Below are 15,303 nucleotides of genomic sequence, written 5' to 3'. Positions count from 1 at the left end.
AAATTTTATTAAAAATTATTTTTTCCTCATTAACACATCCGACTTTAACGAAAAGTCGTCAAACACTTGTGGGGTGTTGAGGCTCATTGGACCCCTTGTTACGGTCCATTTTTTTTGCTAGTCACAATAGGGGCTTCCTGAATGCGACATGCCCCCAAAAACTATTTCAGCAAAATTCACTCTCCAAAATCCCATTATCGCTCCTTTCCTTCTGAGCCCTCTACTGTGCCCGCCGAACACTTGACATACACATATGAAGTATTTCTTTACTCCAGAGAAATTGAGTTACACATTTTGGGGGGCTTTTTCTCCTATTACCCGTTGTAAAAATTTAGAAAAAACTGGATCTACAAGAACATGCGAGTGTAAAAAATGAAGATTTTTTATTTTCTCCTTCACTTTGCTGCTATTTCTGTGAAACACCTAAAGGGTTAACAAACTTTCTGAATGTCATTTTGAATACTTTGAGGGGTGTATTTTATAATGGGGTCATTTATGGGGTATTTCTAATATGAAGGCCCTTCAAATCCACTTGTGAAAAATGTGAAAATTGCTGCTGAATCTTGAAGCCTCTGATGTCTTCCAAAAGTAAAAACATGTTAACTTTATGATGAAAACATAAAGTAGACATATTGTATATGGGAATCAATATATAATTTATTTGGAATGTTTATTTCCCTTACAAGCAGATGGCTTCAAAGTTAGAAAAATGCTAAATTTTACATTTTTTCATCAAATTTGGAATTTTTCACCAAGAAATGATGCAAGTATGGACGAAAATTTACCACTAACATAAAGTAGAATATATCACAAAAAAACTTTATCAGAATCAGAATGAAAAGTAAAAGCATCCCAGAGTTATTAATACTTAAAGTGACAGCGGTCAGATGTGCAAAAAACACTCTGGTCCTTAAGGGGTACTCAGGCGCTAAGACATCTTATCCCCTATCCAAAGGATAGGGAATAAGATGCCTGATTGCGGGGGTCCCGCCGCTGGGGACCCCTGTGAACTTACACGCCGCACCCCGTTAGAATCAGCCCCAGGAGCGTGCTCGCTCCAGGTCTGATTACTGGCGATCACTGGGACGGAGTATAGTGGTGTCATGGCTCCGCCCCCGCGTGGCATCATGCTCAATGCAAGCCTATGGAGGGGGCGTGAAGATCACTGGGGTCCCCAGCGGCGGGACCTCCGCGATCAGGCATCTTGGAAATGTTAGGTTGTTTTATTTGCTAGGTTCCCCATTTTGGAGGATTTAGAGAGAAGAATGTAAGTCTAATTTAAACAATTAATAAAAAAAAAATAAAAAAAAAACCTTGATATAATAAGTCTAGGTGTTGACATTAAGTTGTCTCTCCAGCCTGTTTCTTAAAACACTCTGGTGACAATTTTATATTTACAAAGGGTCATTAACCCCTTCAGGACCAAGCCCATTTTGGCCTTAAGGACCAGAGCGTTTTTTGCACATCTGACCACTGTCACTTTAAACATTAATAACTCTGGAATGCTTTTAGTTATCATTCTGATTCCGAGATTGTTTTTTCGTGACATATTCTACTTTAACATGGTGGTAAATTTTTGTGGTAACTTGCATCCTTTCCTTGTGAAAAATCCTAAAATTTGATGAAAAATTTGAAAATTTTGCATTTTTCTAACTTTGAAGCTCTCTGCTTGTAAGGAAAATGGATATTACAAATAAAAAAATTTTTTATTCACATATACAATATGTCTACTTTATGTTTGCATCATAAAAGTGACGAGTTTTTACTTTTGGAAGACACCAGAGGGCTTCAAAGTTCAGCAGCAATTTTCCAATTTTTCACAAAATTTTCAAACTCACTATTTTTCAGGGACCAGTTCAGGTTTGAAGTGGATTTGAAGGGTCTTCTTATTAGAAATACCCCACAAAAGACCCCATTATAAAAACTGCACCCCCCCAAAGTATTCAAAATGACATTCAGTCATCATTTTAACCCTTTAGGTGTTTCACAGGAATAGAAGCAAAGTGAAGGAGAAAATTCACAATCTTCATTTTTTACACTCGCATGTTCTTGTAGACCCAATTTTTGAATTTTTACAAGGGGTAAAAGGAGAAAATGTATACTTATATTTGTAGCCTGATTTCTCTCGAGTAAGCACATACCTCATATGTCTATGTAAAGTGTTCGGCGGGCGCAGTAGAGGGCTCAGAAGGGAAAGAGCGATAAGGGGATTTTGGAGAGTACGTTTTTCTGAAATGGTTTTTGGGGGGCATGTTGCATTTAGGAAGCCCCTATGGTGCCAGAACAGCAAAAAACCCTCACATGGCATACCATTTTGGAAACTAGACCCCTTGAGGAACATAACAAGGAATAAAGTGAGCCTTAATACCCCACAGGTGTTTCACGACTTTTGCATATGTAAAAAAAAAATTATTTTTGTCACTAAAATGTGTGTTTCCCCCCAAATTTCACATTTTTCCAAGGGTTAATAGCAGGAAATACCCCCCAATATTTGTAACCCCTTCTCTTCTGAGTATGGAGGTACCCCATAAGTTGACCTGAAGTGCACTATGGGCGAACTACAATGCTCAGAAGAGAAGGAGTCATATTTGGCTTTTTGAGAGCAAATTTTGCTCGGGGAGCATGTCGCATTTAGGAAGCCCCTATGGTGCCAGGACAGCAAAAAATACCCACATGGCATACCATTTTGGAAAATAGACCCCTTGAGGAACGTAACAAGGGGTACAGTGAGCATTTGCCCCCCACTGGTGTCTGACAGATCTTTGGAACAGTGGGCTGTACAAGTTTTCATTTTCACGGACCACTGTTCCAAAGATCCGTCAGACACCTGTGGGGGGTAAATTCTCACTGCACCCCTCATTACATTCCGTGAGGGGTGTCGTTTCCGAAATGGGGTCACATGTGGGGTTTTGTTTTTTTTGCGTTTGTCAAAACTGCTGTAACAATCAGCCACCCCTGTGCAAATCACCTCAAATGTACATGGTGCACTCTCCCTTCTGGGCCTTGTTGTGCGCCCCCAGAGCACTTTGCGCTCACATATGGGGTATCTCTGTAGTCGGGAGAAATTGCGTTACAAATTTTGGGGGGCTTTTTTCCCTTTTACCTCTTGTGAAAATGTAAAGTATAGGGCAACATCAGCATGTTAGTGTAAAAAATAAAAAAATTTTACACTAACATTCTGGTGTAGACCCCAACATTTCCTTTTCATGAAGGGTTAAAGAAGAAAAAGCCCCCCAAACCTTGTAACACAATTTCTCCCGAGTACAGCGATACCCCATATGTGGCCCTAAACTGTTGCCCTGAAATACGACAGGGCTCCAAAGTGAGAGTGCCATGTGCATTTGAGGCCTAAATTAGGGATTTGAATAGGGGTGGACATAGGGGTATTCTACGCCAGTGATTCCCAAACAGGGTGCCTCCAGCTGTTGCAAAACTCCCAGCATGCGTGGACAGTCAACGGCTGTCTGGCAATACTGGGAGTTGTTTTTCAACAGCTGGAGGCTCTGCTTTGGAAACAGTGGTGTACCGGACGTTCTTATTGGGGGAGGGGGGCTGTGTAGGGGTATGTGTATATGTAGTGTTTTTAACTTTTTATTTTATTTTGTGTTAGTGTAGTGTAGTGTTTTTAGGGTACAGTCACATGGGCGGGGGATTACAGCGAGTTTCCCAGCGCAAAATTTGCTGCATCTCAAGATGCGAGAAACCCACTGTAAAAGCCTCGCCCATGTGAATGTACCCTGTACATTCACGGGGGTGGCGGGGGGGGGGGGGGGGGGGGGTTGCACCAGCTGTTGCAAAACCACAACTCCCAGCATGCATGGTCTGTTAGTGCATGCTGGGAGTCATAGTTTTGCAACAGCTGGAGGCACACAGGTTAGGAAACACTGAGTTAGAAACAGACAATGTTTCCCAACCAGTGTGTCTCCAGTTGTTGCAAAACTACAACTCCCAGCATGCCCAGACAGCTGAGGGGCATGCTGGGAGTTGTAGTTCGGCAACATCTGAAGGGCCAGATGTTGCTGAACTAAAACTCCCAGCATGCCTGGACAGTCAGTGCATACTGGGAGTTGTAGTTTTGCAACAGCTGGAAGAGCACAGATTGGAGACCATTATACAATGGTCTCCAAACTGGGGCCCTCCAGATGTTGCAAAACTACAACTCCCAGCATGCATGGTCTGTTAGTGCATGCTGGGAGTTATAGTTTTGCAACAGCTGGAGGCACACAGGTTAGGAAACACTGAGTTAGAAACAATGTTTCCCAACCGGTGTGTCTCCAGTTGTTGCAAAACTACAACTCCCAGCATGCCCAGACAGCTGAAGGGCATGCTGGGAGTTGTAGTTCGGCAACATCTGAAGGGCCAGATGTTGCTGAACTAAAACTCCCAGCATGCCTGGACAGTCAGTGCATGCTGGGAGTTGTAGTTTTGCAACAGCTGGAAGAGCACAGATTGGAGACCATTATACAATGGTCTCCAAACTGGGGCCCTCCAGATGTTGCAAAACTACAACTCCCAGCATACCCAGATAGCCAAAGGCTGTCTAGGCATGCTGGGAGTTGTAGTTTTCAGACTCCTAGAAGATCTTCACTGCTGCCTCTGAGGACTACCTACTTACCTGCCGGTCCCGTCGCTGCTCGTCCACGTGGCCGGTCCTGCCGCTGCTCCTCGGTCCCGCCGCTGCTCCAGGTAAGTCCGCCGGTCCCCACGTGTTCCCCCCGTGTGCCGCAGGTCCCCGCGAGCCCCTGCAGCCATCGTCCCCCGTTCTGCCCGACTTCCAGGGGCGGGCAGTGCGGGGGATCTGAACTTTCACCCCAGATCACTGTGATTGGACCAATCACAGTGATCGCTGACCAGGATGGATGGATGTCCTGGGGGTGAAGCAGAAGTTGTCCCCTGCTGGAAACAGCGGGACTTCTGCCAGTTAACCCGTGCGATGCTGCGCATCGCCGGGTTAACTGAATGTCATTTATAAACGCCGGGATGCGCGAACGCACTGCACAACCCGGCGTTTATATATGACATTCTGCGGGAAGGGGTTAATAGGGTGAAGCTAAACAGCCACCTTGCTGCCCCTATTCTGTTTCCCTGATGACAACCACATTGAGGGTCTCACAGAATTACATACAGAAAGTGACTTCCCCTCCACACACAAAGTTCAGTGTGATGAATCTAGACAATCTGCAGCGCAGTGGGACCAGAACAGGGTCATCATTGGGAAAACTGGAGGGACTTGGTTTAGTCTTAAAGGGGTACTCCGGTGGAAACTTTTTTTTTTTTTTTTTTTTAAATAAACTGGTGCCAGAAAGTGAAACAGTTAAGCACTGGGGACAAGACAGAAAATAAATTCAAAAAGTTTAGATTTTCCTCTGTAGCAAACAGCTGCTAAAAATACTGGAAGGGTAAAGATTTTTTTTATAGAAGTAATTTAGAAATCTGTTTAACTTTCTGGCACCAGTTGATTTAAAAAAAATCTTGGGATGGGGGAGGGATGCTATCCCGTATTATGGCCCTCTACTCCTGTCCACAGGCACAAATTAGAATCAATGGTAGCTTGTCCCGACCCTCTGACATTTGTAATGGCACCCGCCAGGGTTGTCCCCTGTCCCCACTTCTGTTTGTCCTCTGCATGGAGCATCTCTTAATTGCCACATGACAACATCCGGACATAAGGGGCATTACTGCGGGGACTAGCCACTACAAATGCTTGCTCGGCATTCGCCGATGACCTGCTGTTATACCTTTCCTCCCCCCTTGTTTCCCATCCCTCTTATCCACAATTCACCTCTTTTCCCTCCACAGCAAGTATAAATTAAACACATCAAAATGTGAAGCACTCAATGTGACCCTCTCTCTCCAGACAGTCACTCATCTCCGCTCTTCCTAACCCTTCAAGTGGCAAACCTCCTCTCTCATATACTTAGGCATCCAAGTACCAGCTAACCTAACTGATTCATTCACCCTCAATTTCCTGCCTCTCTTACATTCTCTAAAACAGGATTTGGCCAGATGGGAGCGAAAAGATTTTTCCTGGCTGGGCAGAGTTAACATCTTTAAAATGAATGTCCTCCCCCGCCTCCTCTATCTCTTTGCATGCATCCCTCTACACCTGCCACGTGCATTTCTAAGGAGACTCATTTTGCTCCAGTTTGTCTTTATCTGGGCCAAGAAACATTCTAGACTCGCCAGACATGTACTTATTAGAAGAAAGCGTGAGGGCGGACTGGCCCTCCCAGACTTCCTCTCCTATTACCTTGCATCGGTATTGTCTAGAGTACTGGATTGTTGTCAACGTGGAACTCCTAAACAATGGGTATCCATAGAGGGCGCTGCGATTGGCTGTGATTTGAAAGCGTTTCTGTGGCGCCCCCGTACTGCTCCTCCTCTCACTCCCTCCTCGTTGCTCCCTCCAGTGCTGTATTCAATACACCGAGTACGCAAATCATATCCCTCCCATTTGCCCTTCTTCCCCCCTGGAGGGCCCCTCATGCCGCTTTTTAGCAACCCTCTTTTTCCTCCTTCGCTTTCTGGTCCCATATTTTTATCTTTCCAGAGATGCGAGGGGACTACCTTTCATGATCTCCTGACCCAGTCCTCCCTTAACCCCTTAACCACCAAGGACGTATGTTTACGTCCTTGGCCGGCTCCCGCGATATAACGCGGGGTCACGCGGTAACCCCACATCATATCGGGTCGGTCCCGGCATGTATCTGAAGCCGGGACCCGGGGCTAAAAGCGTGCGGCAGCGATCGCGGTGCCGTGTACGCTATTAACCCTTTAGACGTGGCGTTCAAAGTCTAAAACGAAAGTGAAAGCTGCCCGGCTGCTCAGTGGGGCTGATCGGGACCACCGCATTGAAAATGCGGTGTCCCGATCAGCTGGGACACGAGCGGAGGTCTTCTTACCTACCGCCGGCGTGTCCCTTCGGCGATTGATTGCTCCAAGCCTTAGATGCAGGCTTGAGCAATCGACCGCCGATAACACTGATCAGTGTGTGCAATGCTATAGGCCCCTATGGGAGCTATAGCACTGCAAAAAAAAAAGTGTAAAAGAAAAGCAAATAAATGTGATTTAACCCTTTCCTTAATAAAAGTTCAAATCCCCCCCTTTTCCCAGAAAACACCATGTAAATAAAAATAAATATAAACATATGTGGTATCACCGCGTGCGTAAATGTCCGAACTATAAAAATATATCATTAATTAAACCGCACGGTCAATGGCGTATGCGCAAAAATATTCAAAAGTCCAAAGTAACGTATTTTTGGTTGCTTTTTAAATCATGAAAAAATGAATAAAAAGCAATCAAAAAGTCTGATCAATACAAAAATGGTACCGCTAAAAAAGTCAGATCACAGCGCAAAAAATGAGCCCTCATACCGCCCCATACACAAAAAAATAAAAAGTTATAGGGGTCAGAAAATGACAATTTGAAACGTATAAATTTCCGTGCATGTAGTTATGATTTTTTCCAGAAGTCCGACAAAATCATACCGATATAAGTAGGGTATAATTTTAATTGTATGGACCTACAGAATAAAGATCAGGTGTCATTTTTACTGAAAAATATACTGCTTAGAAACGGAAGCCCCCAAAAGTTACACAATGAAGTTTTTTCTTTAATTTCGTCGCACAATGATTTTTTTTCCGTTTCGCTGTAGATTTTTGGGTGAAATGAATGATGTCACTGCAAAGTAGAATTTATGGCGCAAAAAATAAGCCATCATATGAATTTTTAGGTGCAACATTTAAAGGGTTATTATTTTTAAAAGGTGAGGTGGAAAAAACGAAAGTGCAAAAACCGAAGCACCCTCAATCCTTAAGGGGTTAAACCACTCACTACCCTACTCCCTGACTCTAATCCCTCAGCTACTCATATGTTACAATACGCACAACTGCGACACTTCTATCAAACCAACGTGGTCTCCTTGCAACTACATGGCCCGCTTTCACACTTTGAAAGGCTCTGTCCAACCTCTACTAAGGGGACTCGTATTGTTAGCACCCTATATGCCCTACTCATTACCAATGTCTCTGACCGCCCCCTCCCTTTTAAATCAGGATGGGAAAAAGATCTGTGTCGAGTTATCTCGGACCAGGACTGGAGCAAAGCCCTATCCACGTGCCATGTCTCTTCCATATCTTGCAAATTCCAGGAAACTAATTATAAAATCCTAACAAGATGGTACAGAACCCCTGCCATGCTCGCAACATTCTACCCGGGAGTCCCTGACACCTGCTGGTGCTGTCACTCTTCTAGGGGTACTATGTTACACATTTGATTCACTTGCCCCATTCTACAGGATTTCTGGAAGAATGTGTTGGATATCATCCATCACATTACCTCCATTCACCTCCCTCTCATTCCAGAGATTGCCCTCCTCTCCATTCTACCCCACTCCATACCTGGGGGATCCTCCCGCCTCCTCATCTTCCCCCTCATGGCTGCCAGAACGGTAATCCCCAGTTGTGGAAATCTCCCCCCTCCCCCCTCGATCTCCTCTTGGCTCCAGGAAATTTATCACATCCATAGAATGGAGGAACTGACTGCTGACACTAAACACCAGATGACACGATTCGCCTCGACTTGGCACCTGTGGATCGGCCTTTCTGATCTCCCCGACCTTTACGGCTCTACACATCCACACCAGACTTTAGGGCGCCACCCCAGGGATACAGTAGATCACCACTCCTTACTCCTTCTCTGACTCCCACATGCTATGGGCCCTCAATTAGTACTGCCTTGACTTCTACAACCGGTTGCTAGTCGTGGGGATGCGGAGCGGATCAGGATTGCAGGTACAGTCCCTAGAACCCAGTGACCCTATTTTACTACATCTCCTCATTTCTCCTTTCCCTCTATACCTTCTGTTTTCCTTCTCTCTTTCTGCTCTCTTCCTTCTCTGTATCTCTTTTTCCATACGCCCTGTTGCTGGCTTGTTGAACCGTTTCACGTATAGTTATCTGTGTGTGTTTTTTTTTTTTTAGCTCCTTCTAAACCTCCTTGTGTGACAACCTACTAACGGAGCTCTGGCTACTCTTCCTATCTGAATGTGGTTATTATCCTACCCCTTCGGGGATTTGTCCTGGCTGGGACCTCTTATGCTGACAAGAACCGAGAAAGTACGACCGCATAATCATTTGAGACCCCATCCACATCTGGGACGTCAAGCCCCTACACTGTTCGTTTTGTTTTAGTTTACTGCAAGTTTTATTTTTTCGACTTTTGTCGATTTTGCCTATTATACACAGTGCCTTATTTTGTATTGTTGATACATTGTGTCAATTATTGAAATTTGTTTTCAATAAACTTTAAATTGGAAAAAAATAAAAATCTGCCGGAGAGTGCCTTTAAGGCATAATTCACAACTTATGTTTGAGATCTTACTGATAATAAGCCTTGTTTAAAATAAAAAAAATTGGACAACAACAATATAGAATGATTAAAATCATGAAATGTCCATAACTCCTAAAAGGGCAAGATAATTAGACATTAGTATTACTGAAATAATGTAATGTGATAATATAATATGAGAAAAGAATACAGCATAAATTTCATTTGGCTGGAATTTACTTGTCCTTTCAAGTTAAGATCTCTCGAAAAGTGAAGAAGAACATTTTGGAATACAATTTATATGCATGGAGTCAGAGAAAGGTAATTTGTAGTTCAATTTCAGTATTTAAACAAAAAAAAATCTTTATCCTTAAGCTACCCATTTTATGTCAGGATCTGTTAGATGTGTTTGAATGGAATGGTCATCAATCAGCATAGATCAACAGCTTCACTAGTATTGTATACCCAAAGGCTTGGAAGTAATCCATAGGTTAGTAAAAAATCCACATAAAAAACTCAATAAAATTGACCCAACATGAAGTAGACAAATATCTTGTAACAAAAGGTGTCTGCAAAAGGAAGAAAGACACTCAGGCAATTAAAATGACAAATAATATTGTATGTACTAGGATGCAGCAATTTACAAGAACAAAAACATTTGACTTATTGTCCTCATTGTCACTTCCTAATAGAACATTCATTGTTGTGCTCTAACACTGAGACTTGTAGATTCACATATACTGTATCTATTATTTCTATTAAGTATCAATAGTGTGCTTACCTGTACATTTCTTTAAATGACTGTTCTTTTTGCCATGTGATCCCAGTTTGCAATTAAAGTTCTCTTCCCAAAACTCTGCAAACCATACATTTCTTCTGTTATTGGCTAATGACCGGCTTCTAAAATATCTATCAAATCCTATTTCATAAAACAAAAATAATCATTAATACTCATAATTACCAATAAAAGTGTCCTACTCAAAACAATGCCATCTGCTCTACCATATGTTTCCTCCGCTATAAGTTCTGTGGACGTTCACGGCACATATTCTATTCCTCCAATGCAATGTGATCTCTGATGTTTCTCCGGGTGTATGTTTATCCTCGGTGCAAGAAAGGCAGTGGGAGAATGCCCTGGCCCGCGGCATCACAACCAAACATCATCCAAACTACAAACCGCTCGGTGTTGCTGGCGGTGAGCAGTGACGTCACTATGGTGGCTCCCTGGTCCCACAAAGTCAGGGAGCCACCGTAGTGATGTCAATACTCACTGCCAGCATCACCGAGCGACTTGTAGTTGGATACAGTTTGGTTCAGATGCCGCGGGCCAGGGCGTTCTCCCACTGCCTATCTTGCACCGAGGATAAAAATAACCCGGAGAAACATCAGAGACCGCATTACATTGGAGGAATAGAATATGTGCCACGGACGACAACAGAACTTATAGCGGAGGAAATACAGGTACAGCTATGTGTCTAGCAGTTGGAGTAAACCTGTATTAGACATTTAATATCTGAGAGCCTGAGTATTGACTGCAATCTATGTACTAATGTCGACAGTGCAGTCTGTACATATTCCATTTTACCAGGCAGAATCCGCCCAGCACACCAACGGTAGGCTCACCCAATTCAATATTAGAAGCAGCATGCATCAGTGCTATAGCACTCTACCTCTGCACAGACTTTCTATCAGGTAGAACAGATCAGATATTTTAGTAGTCACATCTAGTTTTTAAACAATTTATCACATTATTTATCTATATATCTATATATATATATCTATATATATATATATATATATATATATATATATATTCTCTTATAGCCATCTATTGTGCATAGAGCTTTTGTCATCATCCACATAGGAAGATCCACGTCATAGCACATACAAATACGCTGATCTAAAGTAATACGGTTGCCATTGGTTACCAACATTACACACTTAAGCCCCACTCAGCGCTCACTATTTTTAGTATTTTGAGTCAATCATTTGGGTAGTACGTATTTACAGGGAAACGTACATTAGTGAAGCAGTAGATTGGGCCCCTTAATACACATCCACATCCAGCGCTTGTGACTATTCTTTTTATAGCTTTTAATATGAATTATGTAAAGTAACTATTATCATACCAGATAACTCATAGTATGGTCAACCAGTTTTTAAACAAATATGAAAATAACTGCTTGGTTTATCAACTATACATAATTTACCAATCCCACAAAAAAAAAAAACTATAACCTTTTATCAACAGAATGTAGTGCTTTTCCTATGACTTTTAACCCCTTAAGGATGAAGGGCATACAGGTATACAGTGTCCATTTTAGGACATCGTCAGTCATCAGCCACAACTCTGTCCCCCGTCAAGGGAAACACTGTCCCGCCTCCTCCCTCACAACAATCTCCGTCAGTTATCAGTCGCCACTCAATCCCCAGTCAGGCAAAACACTGTGCCGCCTCCTTCCTCTTACCAATCTCCATCCTACCTGAGCCTATACTCCCTTCTCCAAAACTCCCTCATACCTCAGATGATTCTCCCTCAGACCTCAGACAAAACTTCCTGCCGTATAGCAAAGCAGACACTGCACAGCATGTATAGCAGAGTAGAAACTGTGAAACTGCACATGTACTACAGACACTACATGTTCTACAGAGTCTGTATAGCAAAGCCAACACTGAATAGCATGTATAGCAGAACCCGTATAACAGAGCCGACACTGAATAACGTGTACAGCACAACCCGTATAGTAGAGCTGACACTGAATAACTTGTATTGCACAACCCGTATAGCAAAGCGCTGCAGAACATGTACTACAGAGCCTGTATAGCAGAGCCAACACTGCACAGACCCCATATAGCAGAGCTTTTTAGTACATGCTGTACAGTGTCAGCTCCGCTATACATGCTCAGCTATACATGCTGTTCAGTGTTGGCTCTGCTATACAGGCTCTGTAGCACATGTTGTGCATTTGCACAGTTTCGGCTCTGCTATATGGGAGGAAGTTTCTTCTGAGGTCTGAGGGAGAATCGTCTGAGGGAATTTTGGATGAGGGAGGAGGGAGTTGTGGCTGACGACTAATGGAGATTGGTGTGAGAAAAGAGGCGGGACGGGGTTTCGCCTGACGTGGGAGTTACGGCTGATGTCTGAAAATGTCCTAAAATGGACACCGTACAGGTATGCCCTTGCGTCCTGGTACTTAAGGACCAAGTGTGTACCTGTATGTCCTGGTTGCTATCAGCAGCAAGGACCCTCTGTTAACCCCTTAACGACGCAGGACGTATATTTACATCCTGCGCCGGCTCCCGCGATATGAAGCGGGATCGCGCCGCGATCCCGCATCATATCGCGTCGATCCCGGCGCTAATCAACGGCCGGGACCCGCGGCTAATACCACACATCGCCGATCGCGGCGTTGTGCGGTATTAACCCTTTAGAAGCGGCGGTCAAAGCTGACCGCCGCTTCTAAAGTGAAACTGAAAGTATCCCGGCTACTCAGTCGGGCTGTTCGGGACCGCCGCGGTGAAATCGCGGCGTCCCGAACAGCTGATCGGACACCGGGAGGGCTCTTACCTGCCTCCTCGGTGTCCGATCGACGAATGACTGCTCCGTGCCTGAGATCCAGGCAGGAGCAGTCAAGCGCCGATAATGCTGATCACAGGCGTGCTAATACACGCCTGTGATCAGGATGAGAGATCAGTGTGTGCAGTGTTATAGGTCCCTATGGGACCTATAACACTGCAAAAAAAAAGTAAAAATAAAGTGTTAATAAAGGTCATTTAACCCCTTCCCTAATAAAAGTTTGAATCACCCCCCTTTTCCCATAAAAAAAATAAAACAGTGTAAAATAATAAATAAATAAACATATGTGGCATCGCCGCGTGCGTAAATGTCCGTACTATAAAAATATTATCATTAATTAAGCCGTACGGTCAATGGCGTACGCGCAAAAAAATTCCAAAGTCCAAAAAAGCGTATTTTGGTAACTTTTTACAACATTAAAAAATGAATAAAAAGTGATCAAAAAGTCCGATCAAAACAAAAATCATACCGATAAAAACGTCAGATCACGGCGCAAAAAATGAGTCATCATACCGCCCCATACGTGGAAAAATAAAAAAGTTATAGGGGTCAGAAGATGACATTTTTAAACGTATAAATTTTCCTGCATGTAGTTATGATTTTTTCCAGAAGTGCGACAAAATCAAACCTATATAAGTAGGGTATCATTTTAACCATATGGACCTACAGAATAATGATAAGGTATAATTTTTACCGAAATATGCACTGCGTAGAAACGGAAGCCCCCAAAAGTTACAAAATGGCGTTTTTTTTTCGATTTTGTTGCACAATGATTTTAATTGAAAGGGTTATGATTTTTAAAAGGTAAGGAGGAAAAAACGAAAGTGCAAAAACGGAAAAACCCTGAGTCCTTAAGGGGTTAATGCCGGACATCGCCGATCGGCCCAATATTAACCCTTTAGACACCATGATCAAAGTTGATTGTGGTGTCATAATGCAGGGGTTAACTGTGTCGGTTAGCTCAGCAAAGCTGATCGGGACATCCGTAGCAAAATCATGGGTATAGATCAGCTGAGTGTACGGCGGGAGAGCCCTCACCTGCCTCCTTGCCTTCAATTCGGTGCTCTGATTTCCCCAGCAAGCTATGGCAGGCTAGAGAAGCAGAGCACCAATAACACTGATCAATGCTGAGCCAAGGCTCAGCATTAAACATTTTGTGCAATCGCAAGATTGCATGTTATAGCTCCCCATGGGGACAAAAAAAAAGTTAAAAGTGTAAAAAAATAAATAAAAAGAGTTAATAACAGTGAATTAACCCCTTCCCTAATAAAAGTTTAAATAATGTAAACTAATGTAAAAATAATGTAATCAAAAATAAAAATAATTATATGTGATGCCGCCATGTGTGTAAATGTCTGAATTATTAAAATATAAGGTTAGTTAAACTGCACGGTCGATGCCATATACATAAAAAATACCAAAGTCCAAAATTGTGCATTTTTGGTCACTTCATATAACATCAAAATTAATAAAAAGTGATCAAAAAGTCCCATAAAAAGAAAAATGGTAGAGATAAAAACTACAGATTATGGTGCAAATAAAGAGCCCTCATATAGCCTTATATGCAGAAAAATAAAAAAGTTATAGTTATAGTAATAGTTTTTTTAAAGTAGTTAAATAAAATAAAACCTATATACATTGGATATCCTTGTAACCACATGGACCAATAGAATAAAGATAAGGTGTCAACCGAAAAGTGCACTGCACAGAAATGGAAGCCTCCGTAGAAAAAGCTTTTTTTTTTTTTCAATTTCCCCCCACAAATATATTTTTTTGGTTTCACTGTAGATTTTGTTATGAAATTATTGATGTCATTACAAAGTTCAATTGGTGACACAAAAAAATAATCCCTTATTTGGGTCTGTAGATGAAAAATTTAAACCGTTATGATTTTTAAAAGGGGAGGAGAAAAAGAAACGAAAGTGCAAAAATAAAAATTGACCGGGTTCTTAAGGAGTTAAAGGTCTTGGTCAGGGGTGTCAAACACCCGGCCCGCAGGCCAAATTCGGCTGCCAGCCTTCACCTTTAATCTCGTTTTTTTTTTTTTTAAAGAAAGCCGCCTTTCAGGGCATGCGCGGTGATCCTCCTTCGGTCCTCCTGGTCCTCCACCTCAATGGTTGTACGTCAGTGACGTACCGTGCGTACAACCCTAGAGATGCGGGAGGAACAGGAGGACGCGCACAGGTCCTGGTAAGTGACCGGCAGCGTGTTATCTTCTTCGGCGTTCTGGCCCTGGTAAGTGACCAGCAGCACATTATCTTCTTCGGCGTTCCGGTCACCGCTCGACCGGTCCTGGCACCTACTGCTATGGTCCATAGGCCATAGCAGTAGATGTGACCCTGGCCCTGGAGGAGCGGTGACCGGATCACAGTGGGGGCAGCACACAGACATACAGC

At 43.0% G+C, this 15,303-nt stretch overlaps 1 protein-coding gene and 1 long non-coding RNA gene across 3 annotated transcripts in view; one reads left to right on the top strand and one right to left on the bottom strand.

Moving 5' to 3' along the window:
- The window catches only part of GRM8 (glutamate metabotropic receptor 8), a 1,218,499-nt gene that overhangs the window by 481,449 nt on the left and 721,747 nt on the right, over positions 1 to 15,303 (bottom strand). For both annotated transcript variants that reach the window (XM_056573767.1, XM_056573766.1), the window contains exon 6: positions 10,112 to 10,249. In XM_056573767.1, coding sequence (XP_056429742.1) covers positions 10,112 to 10,249 — 138 coding nt within the window. The remainder of the gene's footprint in view (positions 1 to 10,111; positions 10,250 to 15,303) is intronic.
- LOC130369059 (uncharacterized) overlaps positions 1 to 15,303 on the top strand; it is a 38,283-nt gene that overhangs the window by 9,334 nt on the left and 13,646 nt on the right. The window lies entirely within an intron of this gene.

This window comes from Hyla sarda, chromosome 4, assembly GCF_029499605.1.
Source record: "Hyla sarda isolate aHylSar1 chromosome 4, aHylSar1.hap1, whole genome shotgun sequence".
Lineage (NCBI taxonomy): Eukaryota > Metazoa > Chordata > Amphibia > Anura > Hylidae > Hyla > Hyla sarda.
Note: the sequence above shows the minus strand (reverse complement) of the source record. Positions and strands in the feature narration are given on the sequence as shown.